General features: G+C 36.0%; 3 protein-coding genes across 3 annotated transcripts; 1 reads left to right on the top strand and 2 right to left on the bottom strand.

The window, feature by feature from the left end:
• The first annotated feature begins 1,214 nt into the window (after positions 1-1,214).
• Positions 1,215-3,047, top strand: LOC106309227 (glucan endo-1,3-beta-glucosidase 6). Its single transcript, XM_013746285.1, has 2 exons — positions 1,215-1,560; positions 1,686-3,047. Exons 1-2 carry the CDS (start codon positions 1,244-1,246, stop codon positions 2,794-2,796), a joined length of 1,428 nt encoding a protein of 475 aa, XP_013601739.1. The 5' UTR covers positions 1,215-1,243; the 3' UTR covers positions 2,797-3,047.
• On the bottom strand, positions 2,984-4,814 carry LOC106309217 (putative WEB family protein At4g17210). Its single transcript, XM_013746276.1, has 2 exons — positions 4,506-4,814; positions 2,984-4,433 (listed from the first exon to the last, which is right to left on the bottom strand). Exons 1-2 carry the CDS (start codon positions 4,674-4,676, stop codon positions 3,039-3,041), a joined length of 1,566 nt encoding a protein of 521 aa, XP_013601730.1. The 5' UTR covers positions 4,677-4,814; the 3' UTR covers positions 2,984-3,038.
• Positions 4,815-4,886: 72 nt separating this feature from the next.
• On the bottom strand, positions 4,887-6,743 carry LOC106309235 (ubiquitin-like domain-containing CTD phosphatase). Its single transcript, XM_013746290.1, has 6 exons — positions 6,412-6,743; positions 6,166-6,310; positions 5,780-5,894; positions 5,607-5,670; positions 5,341-5,506; positions 4,887-5,259 (listed from the first exon to the last, which is right to left on the bottom strand). The coding sequence occupies exons 1-6, from the start codon at positions 6,687-6,689 to the stop codon at positions 5,014-5,016; spliced, it is 1,014 nt and encodes a 337-aa protein (XP_013601744.1). The 5' UTR covers positions 6,690-6,743; the 3' UTR covers positions 4,887-5,013.
• Between the last annotated feature and the right edge of the window lie 8,448 nt (positions 6,744-15,191).

Genomic DNA, 15,191 nt, shown 5'->3' with positions numbered 1-15,191 from the left:
TTAGTTTGCAATTCGAAAAAGAAACTTATATATTTAACTTTACCCAGACGACTTACTTGAAAGTCGTCCAGGCAGACGACGTACAAGAAAGTCGTCCGAGATAAGCAAGGTTTGACCATAATCTAGGAAATAAATCTGGACGACTTTGCTTATCTTGGACGACTTTAAAGTAAATCATCTTACTTGACGACTTCCGCTTAAGTCGTCTGGAAAAAGTTAAATATTTAAGTTTTATTTTCCAATTGTAAAAGTAACCTGAGACGACTTACAGATAAGTCGTCCAGATTTAATAAAATATAGAAATTTTTGTTTTCCCGGAGATGACTTACTGGTAAGTCGTCCAGGAAAAGTCAAATATATGACACAATTCGGTCAAATGCAAAACTAACATAGACGACTTATCAGTAAGTCGTCTAGGGTATTCTCTAGATTTTTTTTTTTTAACAAACAAAGATGATGACTTAAAAGTAAGTCGTTCGTTTGACCAGAATCTACAGCCAGACTAGTTACGGGTAAGTCTTTTACACAAACAGATCTGGAAAAAATTTCAATTTCATACCTTAAACTAGTGAGATGACTTCCTTAGCACACGGGGTCTTCTCCAACCACCCAGAATCTCAAACGAAAATAACCCACCAAGAATAGTATGCTTGAATGGCTCTATAAACCATAAAAAATTTTGAATCAAAAGTTTGAGTTTTTTGGATGAAAATGGAGGCAAAGTGAAAGAGATGTTGTTTTTAGTTCATAACAAGTGAGAAAGAGAGAGTGTAAATCGATTTTAGGTGCATTAAGAGCTTCAAATTGGTTTTTCATGGTGGTTGGGATATTGATGACAATGACAATCTTTTAATTACTTGAAGATGATGAGGGTGAGAGAGTAAAAATGTCATTTTCGGAAAAAAAAAATAAAAAAAATTTGATGGTATTTTCGTGAATATCATAAACTTGTGGGTTGAATAGGACAAAAGAAAAATCCAAAAAAACATGGGTTAGTTTTAGGTTTGACTTTGAGTTTTGAGTGAATCTTGCAAAAAGCCCAAAAAATAATCTGTATTGTAGCTCATTAGCAACTTTCTGGCGTTTCAGTATTTTTTGCTTGCACTGCGTGATGTTTCCTTGTACAAATAACAGCACGCATTCACTTCAAGAGAGGAGAAAAAAAAAGCTGTTGAAAATTGTATAAGAGCTTTCTCAGTCGGCAGTGAGAGAGAGCTGAGAGAGAGAAAAAAAAAAGAAGAAGATGGGAAGCGGTGTAGCTCTCTTTACTCTCTCCCTTCTCCTCGTAACGCATCATGCTCATTCCGCAATCGGCGTGAACTGGGGAACGATGTCGTTTCACAAGCTGAAACCTTCCACAGTGGTGGATCTCCTCAAAGCAAACAAAATAACCAAAGTAAAGCTCTTTGATTCAAACCCAGATGCACTCCGAGCTCTAATGGGCACTGGAATCCAAGTCATGATCAGCATTCCCAATGAGCTGCTCTCCACTTTCAGCTCCGATCTCTTCGTCCAGCAGAACCTCTCTCGCTTCATGGGCAAAGGTGGCGCTGATATCAGGTATAGCATTTTCTAGCAAGTATGCGTCTTTATGCTCTTATATGTTCACACTCTTGCAAAGTTTCAATCTTTATGCTCTTAGGCTATTCACCCACTTGCAAAGTTTCAATCTTTGTGAACGGTAGGTACGTTGCAGTAGGGAACGAGCCGTTCTTGACGAGTTACGGCGGTGCGTATCAGAACTATGTTTTCCCAGCTATGGTTAACTTGCAGCAATCCTTGGTTAAAGCAAATCTAGCTAGCTACGTGAAGCTGGTGGTTCCTTGTAACGCGGATGCGTATGAGTCTAATGTTCCTTCTCAAGGGACGTTTAGGCCTGAGCTAACGCAGATCATGACTCAGTTGGTTTCGTTTCTCAGCTCCATCGGCTCTCCTTTTGTTGTCAATATCTATCCTTTCCTTAGTCTCTATCAAAACTCCGACTTCCCGCAAGACTTTGCGTTTTTCGAGGGAAGTAGTCATCCTGTTCTTGATGGGCCTAATGTTTATTACAATGCGTTTGATGGGAACTTCGACACTCTTGTCTCTGCTCTCGCCAAGATTGGGTACGGTCAAATGCCTATAGTTATTGGTGAGATTGGTTGGCCTACTGATGGAGCAGTGGGTGCTAACCTCACTGCGGCGCGTGTTTTCAACCAAGGGCTTATTAACCATCTGTTGAGTAACAAGGGGACGCCGCTCAGGCCTGGCTCACCTCCTGAGGATGTCTATCTTTTCGGTTTGCTTGACGAAGGAGCTAAGAGTACACTGCCTGGTAACTTTGAGAGGCACTGGGGGATCTTCTCTTTCGATGGACAGGCCAAGTATCGTCTCAACTTAGGACTAGGCAACAGAGGGCTCAAGAATGCGGAGAATGTGCAGTACCTACCTTCCAGGTGGTGTGTGGCTCACCCGGCGAAGGACATGACCCTAGTTACAGACCACTTGAGGCTTGCTTGCAGCCAAGCGGATTGCACAACGCTCAACGACGGGGGATCATGCAGCCAGCTTGGGGAGAAGGATAATATCTCATATGCTTTCAATAGTTACTATCAACTGCAGATGCAAAATGAGAAGAGCTGCGACTTTGACGGGCTTGGTATGGTTACCTTCTTAGATCCTTCAGTTGGGGAGTGTCGATTTCTTGTGGGCGTTACAGATAAATCGTCTAGTGCTGAGCTGATGGCAAGGTGGGGTATCTACCACATTTGCATTGGACTCGTGGTATGGGCTCTCACACGGTGTTACATTTTATAAGCGGTATACTAGATAAAGGATTGGAGAAATTACGTATGTAGAGAGAGGGTCATATTGAATGTATTGTATTTGGAGTCACTTTCTTGAGCATGTAAGCTGAAAAGCAGAACCAGTATTATCATCATCTTCTTGGGGTTTATATTAGAAAGTAAGTTGAAATGTCTCTCTCTCTCTCTTTAGTCTCCACTACAACTATTGTATCTTTGTTGTCAATGTAGTTTCTACCTAAATATCAACATCATCTACTGCAATTCTTCTGGTTTCCATTTTCTAAGTTCAGCATCGACTATGCAGTGTGCTTCCTCTGCAATCTCTGCGCTTCTCAACGCAGTATCAGTCGCCTCCTTTACCTGTTCCATCTCCTTCATCTTCTCCTCCAACATGCTCTCTCCTTCTACTCTGCTCTCGTTGATCTCTTCCAGCTGAGCATCAACCGTTTCCGCCTTGTACTGCACCATTCTCTCTGACTCTTCGTGCTTCCCTCTCAACTCCTCGTGCTCTTTCAACGATATTCTAATCTTCTTATCAGGATCATCATGCGTCAAGCTCTCCTTCTTTTCAGTAAGTACCGTCATGTCTTCCACAGCTCTCTTCTCTGCGGTTTTCGCTTTCTTCACCGCTCTTCTAACTATCTCCAGCTGCTTCGCTGCTTCACCCATCACGGTATGTGTTGCTGCTGCTTCTCTCCTGAGCTCATCCACGTGCATCCTCGTCTCTTCCGCTTCTTGTCTTGTTCTCTCTGCTACACGCATGGTTTCTTCAACCTTAAGTCTCTCTTCTACCCATTCTCCTTCTTCAACCTCTTCTCTATCTTTTTCCTTCTCCTTCAAATCTCTGTTCTCTCTCTGCATACCGTCTAACTCCACCGTGAGTGATATCACCAAGCTTTTGTATGACCTCTCTTCATTATAAATCTCTTGCATAGCACTCTTGGCCTCTTTGAGGTCACGGGAAAGTTTAATCTCTCGTTGTAAACTCTCGTTCTCTGCAGATATCTCCGCAAGCTCATCAATCTCTTTCCTCAGTTCAGGGTCACAGTCTTGCCTCAGATCCTCCAGCCTCTTCTCAGCCTCTCGTTTCATATCAGCATAAGTCTCTTTCGCGTCAATGCTCTTCTCGTTTATCTTTGCCTCTTCCTCTTTCTTCTTATCAGCATCAGAGTTCAATCTCTCAGCAGTGTCACGCATCTCTGCTATCTCTTTTAACATGTCATTGATCTTTTGGGAGTTAACCATTGATGAACACTCTGCTTCCTCTGCTCTTTGAAGCTCAGATAACCTTTCTTCCACGGAGATGCTGAACTCTTGTCCTATTTCCGTAAGCTTCTCCTTAGCCATGAACAGCTCTGCGGTGGCTAAGATGTAACTCTCTCTTACGCTCTCTGTTTCTTGGCTTTGAGACTGAAGTTTCTCTAACCGTTGGTTCATGGTGTGTTTGGTCTGGATCGCACATTTTCTTGACTGTTTGGTGGTTTCAAGTTTATCCCTCAAGTCAGCGGCCTTTCGCTGAGCTGAGTCGAGATCAGAGAGAGCTCGTGCTTTCGCGTTGACAGAGCTGTCACGACAGAGATGGACTCTATTCATTTCTTGTTCTGCTAACAGAAGCTGTGTCTCTTTATCTGGCACATCCGTTGAATCCTTAAAGAAGAAAGAATACTAGTTCAGAGAAATGGTAATGAGAGTTAAAAAGCTTGAGAAGAATGAATGTACCTGAGAGGAGGAGGAGAGACTTGGTGGTTGTTGCTTTGAGAAGCTAACTTGACGGAACAAACTAACGGCGGCTCTAACTGATTGAAAGGGAGGATGTGTGTCTATCTCTCCAACCTCACTGCTCCGAGGAGGAGTCTCGAGAGGCATCACCGGAGCATCCGCTCTTATCATCTTTCAGCACAAAATGTTGTTTTGTTTTACGTAATGAAGCAGAGAAAGAGAGAGAGAACGAGAGATTGATGTTGAGCATCTCGATGTTTGGTCTTCCAGAATCCAAATAATGAACCAGAGGGTAACCGTGTTTTGCGTTCATGTCTTTGGTTTCTCTCTCTAAGGCCATCTATTCTTTCTATTTTTAGACAATCAAATCATTGAATCCTATAATAAGAAACCTTATAGTATTTAGAAAATTTCTTAAGGTGAATATACTAAGAAAGTTACCATAAAACATACGAAGTAGCCAGCAACAACAACATATCTAAACAACCGCAATAGGGTTAAGAAAGTTTTATGTGTGCCTGCGCCTTTTGACGCTATCTTCTGTGAACGTCTCCCATCTGCTATGATCCAAAGAACTCAAATCATCGAGCTCTGCTATGGTCAGAAGGTACCGAGTCAGCAATACAAGCTCGTCATCCTTGTCTCGGTTCACATGAGCTTTCCTAAACGGCCTGATTTTAAGACCGTTTTGGGGGTTCATCACGAAGTTCCTTCGCAGATCATCGAACATGATGGTGTTTTGGGCGTTGTATAACTGCAATATAACAACAAATCATATCCATGAGAAAGAGAATAAAGATTATAACAACACAAGTAACGGTGGTGGTGATGGGACCTCAGGTAATAGTGCCCAAATTAAGCCTAGTGGCTTGCAATCAAAGATCCCGCGAGTGTCAGACTGAACCGTGATCATGGCTAGATGGTCGAGAAGGGCTGTGATCTTGTAGTTAGGATTGTTCAACACACCAAGTTCTCCCATCTTTAACTCAACCCACTTCATGCTACAGAAACCAAAACGGGTAATCAAATAATTGAAAGAAGATGGGAGAGATAAAGGTATAGATGATTTCAAAAGAAAATATCAAAGAAAAGAAGAATCACCTAGTGGCAGACCAAATGATGATATCATATTCTGCATAAGCAGCAGTAAGAAACTCATGAAGATCTGCATTTAGATAATCCAGACACTCGTCATGAGGTACTCATACTACTATGTAAACCCATCAATGAGATAGAAAATTACATACGTGAAATGAGTAATATATAGTACTTACAAGGACGCATAAGCTGCAACGGGTTCTCGGCAGTGGAACGGTGATCAAACAAAGTGTAGTCAATATCTAGAACAAGCAGTTTTTTGCCTTTGCGACATGGATTAACAAGTTTAATCTGCAAATCACACAGCAGATGAAGAAGCTTTTGAGAAAATAGCACAAAGCATTACTCTTACATTGAACGAAAAAGGCTTAAATCACAAACATTCACGAGCTAATAGTCATTCTTTATTCAAGAAAACCCATAAGTAAAGAATTTAACAGCCAAATCCAAGAACATGAAAGACAGACCACGAATCTACACTGAAGGAGAAGGTGTTTGTACCAATGACACATTCAAATATATTAACGTTCAAAACTTTGAATGCACAAAACTCAGAACAGACCTTGTACTGATCAATTCTCCTCCTCAGCTTCTGCTTATTAATCTCCTTGTCTTCAATATCCACCACTTCCTCCTTACCAAGCTCAAAGTCATCAACAACGTCATCCGATGTTACTTGATCTACTATTATATCATCCTCCGTAGTACTGAAAAAATAATCCATACTTTCAATCCATTTAGTTCTCATAATCAATTATAAAATTAGGGTTGCGAAACGACACAAAGAGAGAGAGAGAGAGAGAAGGACCCGATCATGGTCATCTTGAGAGAAGGCTTGAGAGGGATCTGAGAGAGCAGAAGAGAGTCATCGGAGAGCTTGTTTCCGACTTTGGGGTAAAGAAGCTTCTGGCGCTTCGGCAAGACGTTGGTGAGAAAGCAGATTCGACGTTTCAGCTCAGCAACCGAGTCGTCGGCGCAGATTCGGAGTGTGTACTCCTTTCCGCTCCATTTGACTATCAGAGTAAGCTCCTCGTCCATCGCGGTCACAGCATCCGGCGTAGGAGATGATGAAGAAGACGAAGCCATCTACGCAAACTCGAGAGAGAGACTTTCGGATCCCACAATAGGAAAGGAAGGTTAAGTTTTACAATTAATCTCCAACAAAGTAGGGTTTCTTTTGTCAATATCTAAAGTTTGGGACTTATTTACGAATTAGTACTTTTAATTAACACTAAGAGCTTGATCCCGCGCGTCCAAGCTAATATTGATTTTTACATTTTTATTCATTAATATTCATTTTTCATGATTAATATTATATATTTTAGATCTGTCACCGTATAACTAATTGTATTCAAAAGATCCGGACTAAATCTATTATTTTTGTTACGAATATCCGAACCCGTTTTAGATACATTGGTTATTTAGATATTTTTATGTTCTTACACATCAGAATCAAAATCATTCAGACCTGGAAAGACTCAACTCGAACCCCACACATAAATTTATAATATCCAAGCGGGAACTAATTTCAAAACCAATAAAAAAATTGATCCCGAGAAAAACAACTTGTACCTAAATGAGTATCCGAGTGTCCATACCTAATTGATTCTGTAAATAAATTTTTTTAAAAAAAAACTCTTTCTACATGTTCGGCTAAAATAAAGGAAATATAAAGATTTTTTCATTTAGTGAATATTTATATTGAGTAAAACATTAAGTGATAATAAATATAATACATTTTAATTATTTTGATTTAAGTTATTATTTTGTTCACATAAACTATATTTTTAAATTATCTGTTTGGCTACGTAATTTTTCATCAATTGGTACTAAGATAAAAGAAAGTTTTAGTAAAACATATTAAAGCGAACTATTAACCATATACCAAACCTGGTTATTTTACATTTTCGATTTTTATAATTTGCGCAAAGTTAATGTTGATTAACTAATAAATAAAATTTACACTATTACTTTTAATATAATAATGATTTGATGTATTGTTAAGGTAAATATAATTAATGATGTGAAGTGTTGTTAAGTTAATATAATTAATGAAATTATTAAAATGACCATATACTTCTTTTTTTATATTGTTATCCATGTTTTCAAAAAATTTACATTTATATTGCTATTCATGTTTTAAACATTTCCAAAATGTACTTCCATTTTAATAATATAGATTTTAACCAAAAAGTTAATTGATATTTTATTATTTACAAAACTGACACTATAATTACAGAAAACCTTTTTATATACTTCCACCTCAACCATATTATCCATGGTAACTATAATATTATTTACAAAATGATTTTTAATTCTAATTTCTTACACTAAACATTAAGTTTGTTATTATATAATTAAGTTATTTATAATGATACTATAAATTTTTCATTCTTACAGTGAAGTTATATATTACTATTCTTAAATAAATTACTAAGTTTGTCATTATACAATTAACCATAAATCTATTATAATAATAAAATTATTATTATCAATTTTTCTTTCATAAAAAGATAAAAAATATGAAATAATAAGATGAATTAATGCATAAATTTATCAAATAAACGAATGAAATATTATCATTATCTCAATTCGCTTTTCTTTCAGAGTTTCTTTCAAAATTATCATATATTTTAATTTTTAATTTAATGTTTAGTTATTTTGGTTTTGTGTTTTGAAGTCTTTTCGTAGTTTTGTTGCTGGTTAAAAAAGATAAAGACGATTAAAAAAAGATAAAGGTTCAAATGTTTGATATGTGGTTACGTTCTCATAGTGTTATAGATTTCAATATTTCATAGATGTTAAAAAAATGGGCAAATCTCTAAAATAGCACTTTCTAAGTTTATATCACAAAAATAGCACTCTCCTTAAATTTTAAAACCTAAACCCAAACTCTAAATAATAAACCCTAAATCCTAAAACCTAAACCCTAAAGTCTAACCCCAAAACTCTAAACGATAAACCCAAAATCCTAAAATCTAAACCCTAAATCCTAAACCATAAAACCCTAAACTCTAAACTCTAAACTCTAAACTCTAAACCCTAAACTCAAAATCCTAAATCCTAAACCCCACCCTTTAACTCAAAACCCTAAGTTTGTGACTTTTGATAAAACATTAAGTGTTATTTTTGTGACTTTTGACCTTGAGTGTTAGTTTGGGAACAAAAACTTGATTTAGTGCTATTTTTGTCTTTTTCTCTAAAAAAACGAAAAATGAGACGAGAAAAAAAAAAAAAAAAAGGTCAAAAAATAAGAGTGACTAAGAGCATAAAATAACTTATCATACAAGACTCTAAATCTATAACGCATATACGGGTGTGTTATAGGAGTGGGTCGCTTTTAGTTTTTAATTGTGGAAGTGGGTCGGTCCAAGTTTTTATTTGCGTTTTGCATACCTATTATGTGAGAGAAATAAATCATGACCATTGTAACCTTTTGACCCACGAACTTGTTTATAGTGTACATATGAAATTGACCCTAAAACTAAAGACTCGTACGTGGGAGAAATCGAATCATATTATTGAACTTCAAAATTGAAAAATATTAACCTTAAAACTTGTACTTTGTGGCTTATATAGCTTATCTTCTCCATCACCGTCACAATTGAAGCAGGTTTCACCAGAAACGAAGGCAACAGATCCGCTAACGGCACGTTACCGTCTTCTACCTCGAGCTCTCCGTTGAAGCTCTCACCGGAATCCATGGCCATGACAAGCTTAATTCTTCATCGTAGGTCCAAAAACGAAACCGTCGCGATCTCGTCCAAACACCACTCATTGACGTTAGATTGTCTCCATATCGCGATTGGGCTCGCTCTCCTCCGCCACCGTCATCTCAGCTTCTCTACTCAACCTGCGGTGTGCTGCGTCGTCTCCTCCTTCGCATCCTCAGCTCTCTCTGTCGTGCTATGTCTTCGTCGTGACAACGTGCATCCTCGCCCTCCTCAGCTCTCGTCGCCGTGCCTCTCAGATCGAAAGCTCAACAACAACAATGGCCAAGTTGACGGGATGTGGTAGCTCGTTTGGTAAGGACCTTGGGGTCAATTGTCATGCTCCTGGGTTCGACGCCAGAGGGGAACTACCCATCCTGTAACTGCCCATCCTGTAATCAAATGTGGTACTGGGTGTTGGGCCTTGTTCCCAGCCCAGGTAAAGCCCTCCCGGGTGAAGTGGACCGCTGCCTAACCGGGCCCAGGGGAATGACCCACGTAATTAGGGAACCCCTAAAAAAAAAAAAAAAAAAAAAAAAAAAAACAATGGCCAAGTTTCTCTTAATTTCATATTTGGTCCTTATTTGTTTTGTTTCTTTCCATTTTGGCCATTTATATAATGTACATGTTTTCTTGCATTTTTCTATCAAGACTCTTAAATTGTGTCATCTAACCTCAATTAATGACCATATATATACAATAACGATATTTAAATACATCCTAAAAAAATTAAAATGAAATAAAATGCAGTATTAAATATAAATAATATATTCAACCTAATAACGTATATTTATAGATCCTAAACACTATAAGCTAAATCATAAATCCGAAGCTTGAATTAAATTTGTAAACATAAATATAAAACACTAAACAATATACTCTTAAAACTTAAATCAAACACTATATCCAACACACTAAAAACTATACCCTAAACACAATATAATATTCTAAACCATAAACACTAAAGTATATACCCTAAACCCTAAAGTATATACCCATATATAGAAATTCTAACAAAACACTAAGCTCAATACACTAAACTTAAATCTAATATTATATCCTAAGATAATAAACCACTAAAATTATACATTTTCATATCATTTAGTTTTTCACTATATATCATAAGATAATAAACCACTAAAATTCTAATTAAACACTAAGCTCAATACACAAATTAAACTTAAATCTAATATTATATCCTAAGATAATAAATCACTAAAATTATACATTTTCATATCATGTAGTTTCTCACTATATATCCTCAGACCTACATCTCATAGACCCTAAACTATAATCACTATACTCAAAATCACCTAAACTAAAATGTTTCTTTAAGTTACATTTTATATTTTAATATTAATAATTTACATAGTGTATTGTTGGTATTTTGATTTTCTATTAATATACTCAAAACCGTAAAACTATACATTAAACCCTAAACCATGATCCTTCAAAAAACATGAATCCTCAAACCCTAAACCATATATTCAAGACCCAAAATCCAAAACAGACTCTAAATTCAAAACAAACCCTAAATCAAAAGAATAATAAAAAAATATGAGAAAAAATTATAACAATAATCTTATTAACGCTCTGATTTTCGGAGAGAAAGATGTGACTGATCGTGGTCGTAGATAGTAGAGTTAGATTGTCGTTTCTCTAAGTGAATCTTAGTCATAGGAATTTTGGGGCTGACATTTTTTATATACATCTTTTTTGTAGATTTATTGGCATCTTCAGATTTGTGTATGATCATGTATTCCCTCTATTTCCTCGAAGAGCATACTAAATCCTAAACCCTAAACCCTAAACTAGGATCTTGAAAAAAACTCGAAACCTTGAACCATATACTTATATCATGAGCTTTATGTCTTATAATCTAAAATCAAGCATTATAGCCTAACATCGAAGTATACACCTAGAAGTGTACACCGGAAGTGTACACCGGAGGTGTACACCGGAGGTGTACATGCGAGTGATGCATATCGGAGCGTACATTGGTGTACACAGGAGCGCGACAACGTGCGTCCTCCTCGCCGTCCTCAGCTCTCGTCGCCGTGCCTCATATCGAAGGCTCAACAGCAACAATGGCCAAGTTTCTCATAATTGCATATTTGGTCCTTATTTGTTTTGCTTATTTTTATTTTGGCCATAGTGTCTTATAACACACATATTTCTTTAGATTTTTGATCCAAGCTCTTAAAATGTGTCATCTAACCCATATTAATGAACATATATATAAAATAAAGATATTTAAGTGCATCCCAAAAGATTAAAATGAAATAAAATGCAAGTGAGATATTTTTATACACGAGGATGTTAGAGATTAGTATACTGAGTGATTCTAGCAATTTATCGCACTCGGCAAGAATAAAAATGCCTCAATTTGAAAATAATATGGGCTATAATGCACAATTGGAAATTTGGGTCTACACCGGGAAGTGTACACCGAGAAGTGTACACCGAGAAGTGTACACCGGGAAGTGTACACGGTTAATGTATTCTGGGAAATGTACACCGGAAGTGTACACTGGAGGTGTACATACGAGTGTGTACATCGGGGCATGTACACCATATTGTACACGCCCCGATGGAATGATTTATATATAAACATTATTTACATATATTTTAAACATTATTTTACAGTTTTATTATATATAAATTTTATAAATTTACGTAAAAGGAATGATTTATTGTTATTGTTTAAAGAAATCTAAAAGGAATGATTTATTGTTATATTTTAAACTGTACGTCGTATATTTTGTTTTACAAATTTTGATTTCTATAAAAAGAATTCAGCTTAAAGAAAATTTTCTATTCCAAACTAAATTTAAGATATATAAAATAGTATTAACTAATTTATACTTTTAGTTTGTTAATTAAAGCTATATAGCAAAATTTATGTAAGTGTTTGGGAAATGAATAATAAGAGAAAAAATAAATGACAAAGATCTGATTCAAAATGGTTTCTTTCTTTGGTTTCAATCGAAAGACTTACAAAAAAAGAACAGAGATTAAAGAGTCACTAAACTAAAATGATCACAAACACAATCTAAGAGTCACTAAATCAAAGCTATAGTGTACACACTTAAGTGAACATGCTTCGGTGTATACACTCTGGTGTACATGCTCAAGTGTACACGCTCCGGTGTACATGATCTGGTGTACATGCTCCAGTGTACATGCTCAAGTGTACATGCTCCGGTGTACACTCTTCGGTGTCCATTCTCTGGTTTACACGCTCTGGTGTACATACTCTGATGTAAATGCTTGGTGTATATCCTCCGGTGTACGGTAAGCACTAGCCAAATTTGGAGGCTCAGCCATCTGTATACGGTAAGCACTTGATGTACACCAACGTAAATAAGCGTATATCTAGTGTACACCAGAGCTTACACTTAGTGTACCCCAAAACGTAGACCTATAAATAAGGATGAGTGAAAATGAGAGATTATATATAATAATATAGAATAAGATAGATTTGAGAGATTATGATATTAAGAAAATATGAAGTTTGCGAGATTGAGAAAATAACGTTGCATTACTTTCATGAAAGAATATAAATAGTGGTATGCTGGTAAATGTTCATGAAAGAATATAAACGTATAACATTCTTTAAACATTTTTTAAACATACACTAGGGTGTTCACATTTGCGTACACCCTAGTGTATACCAAAATGTACACACTTGCGTACACCAGAGTGTATAGTTCCGTGCGTACACCGGAGTCTACACCTAGGTTGAATGGAAGCTTCATAGATTGTCGCACCCTACTTTGGAACTCGAATCAAAACCTTATGGAAGTTTATATAATTTTGCTTCCAAAACGATTCTAAAACTAATTCGTTTAAATTATGTTGGAAGCTTATGACTCTATTTTTGAATTACACATCTTTAAAAAAACAATTTTACAAATAAAACAAAGAAACCAATACTCACCAACTAAAAAACTAGATAGTGTACACCGGGAAGTGCGCACCAAGAAATATACACCCGGAAGTGTACACCATAAGTGTACACTGTAGGTGTACCTAGGAGTGTGTACATCGGAGCGTGTACACCGTAGCGTATACTCCAGTGTAAACCGTAGCATATACTCCAGTGTACAATATAACTTTAATTTTGTTTGATTTATATCAGTTATAATTCTAAAGCTTAAATAAGATATTTGTTTGTATACTTGTTTGTAAATTTTGTATATAATCACAATGTACACCAGGAAGTGTACATTGAAGGTGTACATAAGAATGTGTATATCGGGGGGTGTACACGGTAGCGTATACTCCAGTGTACACTATTTTATACGCGAAGATGTTAGAGATCAGCATACCGAGTGATTCTAGCATTGTATCGTACTCGTGAAGAATAAAAATTCCTCACAAACGTAATACAAGGAGAAATAAGTTTGATTAGGAAGCTTTGGGTAAGAGCCAGATTAACATAGAGTACATGTACGAAAAGGGAAAAAATATTGAGAATTAACATAAAATACATTGACTAAACTCTATACAGTCTCTATAATATTATTTAAAAGTCGGTTTCTTGGGTGTCGCGTTAAATAACATAATATATCTATATTTCTTTGTACATAAAATATACTTTTGAAGTATATAATTTTGAAGTAATCAAATCATTTCTTTGTATCTATATTTTCTTAGATAAAAAAGAGTTTGTAAATAATGTGATTTCATTAAAAAATATTTGCAAAAACTTGATATGACATACAAGTAAAACCAATGTTTTGACATACAAGTGAAACCAATGTTTTGACATAGAAGTAAAACCATAAACCAAGCACTAAACCTTATCCCTTAACCTAGATCCCATACCTTGGACAATATACTCAAAACCGTAAAATCATACACTAAACTTTAAACCATGATCCTTAAAAAAACTTGAAACCCTTAACCCTAAACCATGTATTCAAGATCTCAAACTCAAAGCCTAAAGCAATTCAAAATCCTAAATCTAAACCCTAACACTATGAATACCAACGAGTATAAACCTGTGAGTATAACAAATGTACACCAAATGAGTACAGTGAGTATACACTTGTAAGTACAACGAGTGTTCACGTGTAATTACAATGGTATATACTTGGTGGTGTAAATAAAAGATCCTTTAGCTTGTGAAGGGATATTTTATTTTGATTATTAATTTAAAGAGCTTTGGTGTTCTTGAACCTTGCAATCGGCTAGAACATAAGTGTTTTCAACGATTTCAAAAATTTTTTAATCCTAGGCGCGAGCTACCTCAGTTGGTATCAGATGCTAGCGTTTTAGATTTCTTAATTTAAAACATGATTATGGATTTCTTGAACATGATTCTTTTGGGATAGCCAGAATTAAAACATAAATATTTCTTTTCTTGTAACTTAATTAAAACAGAGATATAGTATCTTTCTATTATTAGAGAAGCTTAAAGTAAAATCAATTATTTTTCATTGTTCTCTGTCCAGTTAAACGATTTGTACGATTAGGTATCATATAATGGATATACAATTTATGCTATATTATACTATATAATGTATACTTCATTGTTTTAATAAAACAGATTAGTATACAAAAGAGTTGTATACGGAGGTGTACACCAAAGCATAAAACGGATTAGTTTTCAATAAATAATATATGTACTATACATCAAGGTGCAAATTGTGGTGTATATTGGAGTCACTACAAGAAAACATAACCTTAACGAGGGCGGTTTTCCTCGTTATTTCGTCGTAAAAGAGGTTTTACGACGAAATAGCGAGGAAGCGCGTTTGCTCGTTACTCGTCCGTCGTAACACATATTTCCTCGCTAATTCGTCGTAACTTAGCGAGGAATATATTTCGTCGTAAAGACGAAGTAGGGCGATTCGTCGTAAAGACCACGTCA

The sequence above is a fragment of the Brassica oleracea genome, chromosome C1 (assembly GCF_000695525.1).
Source record: "Brassica oleracea var. oleracea cultivar TO1000 chromosome C1, BOL, whole genome shotgun sequence".
NCBI lineage: Eukaryota > Viridiplantae > Streptophyta > Magnoliopsida > Brassicales > Brassicaceae > Brassica > Brassica oleracea.
Note: the sequence above shows the minus strand (reverse complement) of the source record. Positions and strands in the feature narration are given on the sequence as shown.

Coding starts and splice junctions, on each gene's coding strand:
- LOC106309217 (XM_013746276.1), bottom strand. CDS start 4,676: ATGATAAGAGCGGATGCTCCGGTGATGCCTCTCGAGACTCCTCCTCGG. Junction 4,434..4,505: donor GTCTCTCCTCCTCCTCTCAG/GTACATTCATTC, acceptor TTCTTCTTTAAG/GATTCAACGGATGTGCCAGA.
- LOC106309227 (XM_013746285.1), top strand. CDS start 1,244: ATGGGAAGCGGTGTAGCTCTCTTTACTCTCTCCCTTCTCCTCGTAACG. Junction 1,561..1,685: donor AAAGGTGGCGCTGATATCAG/GTATAGCATTTT, acceptor TGTGAACGGTAG/GTACGTTGCAGTAGGGAACG.
- LOC106309235 (XM_013746290.1), bottom strand. CDS start 6,689: ATGGCTTCGTCTTCTTCATCATCTCCTACGCCGGATGCTGTGACCGCG. Junction 6,311..6,411: donor CTCAAGATGACCATGATCGG/GTCCTTCTCTCT, acceptor TTATTTTTTCAG/TACTACGGAGGATGATATAA. Junction 5,895..6,165: donor GGAGAATTGATCAGTACAAG/GTCTGTTCTGAG, acceptor TGTGATTTGCAG/ATTAAACTTGTTAATCCATG.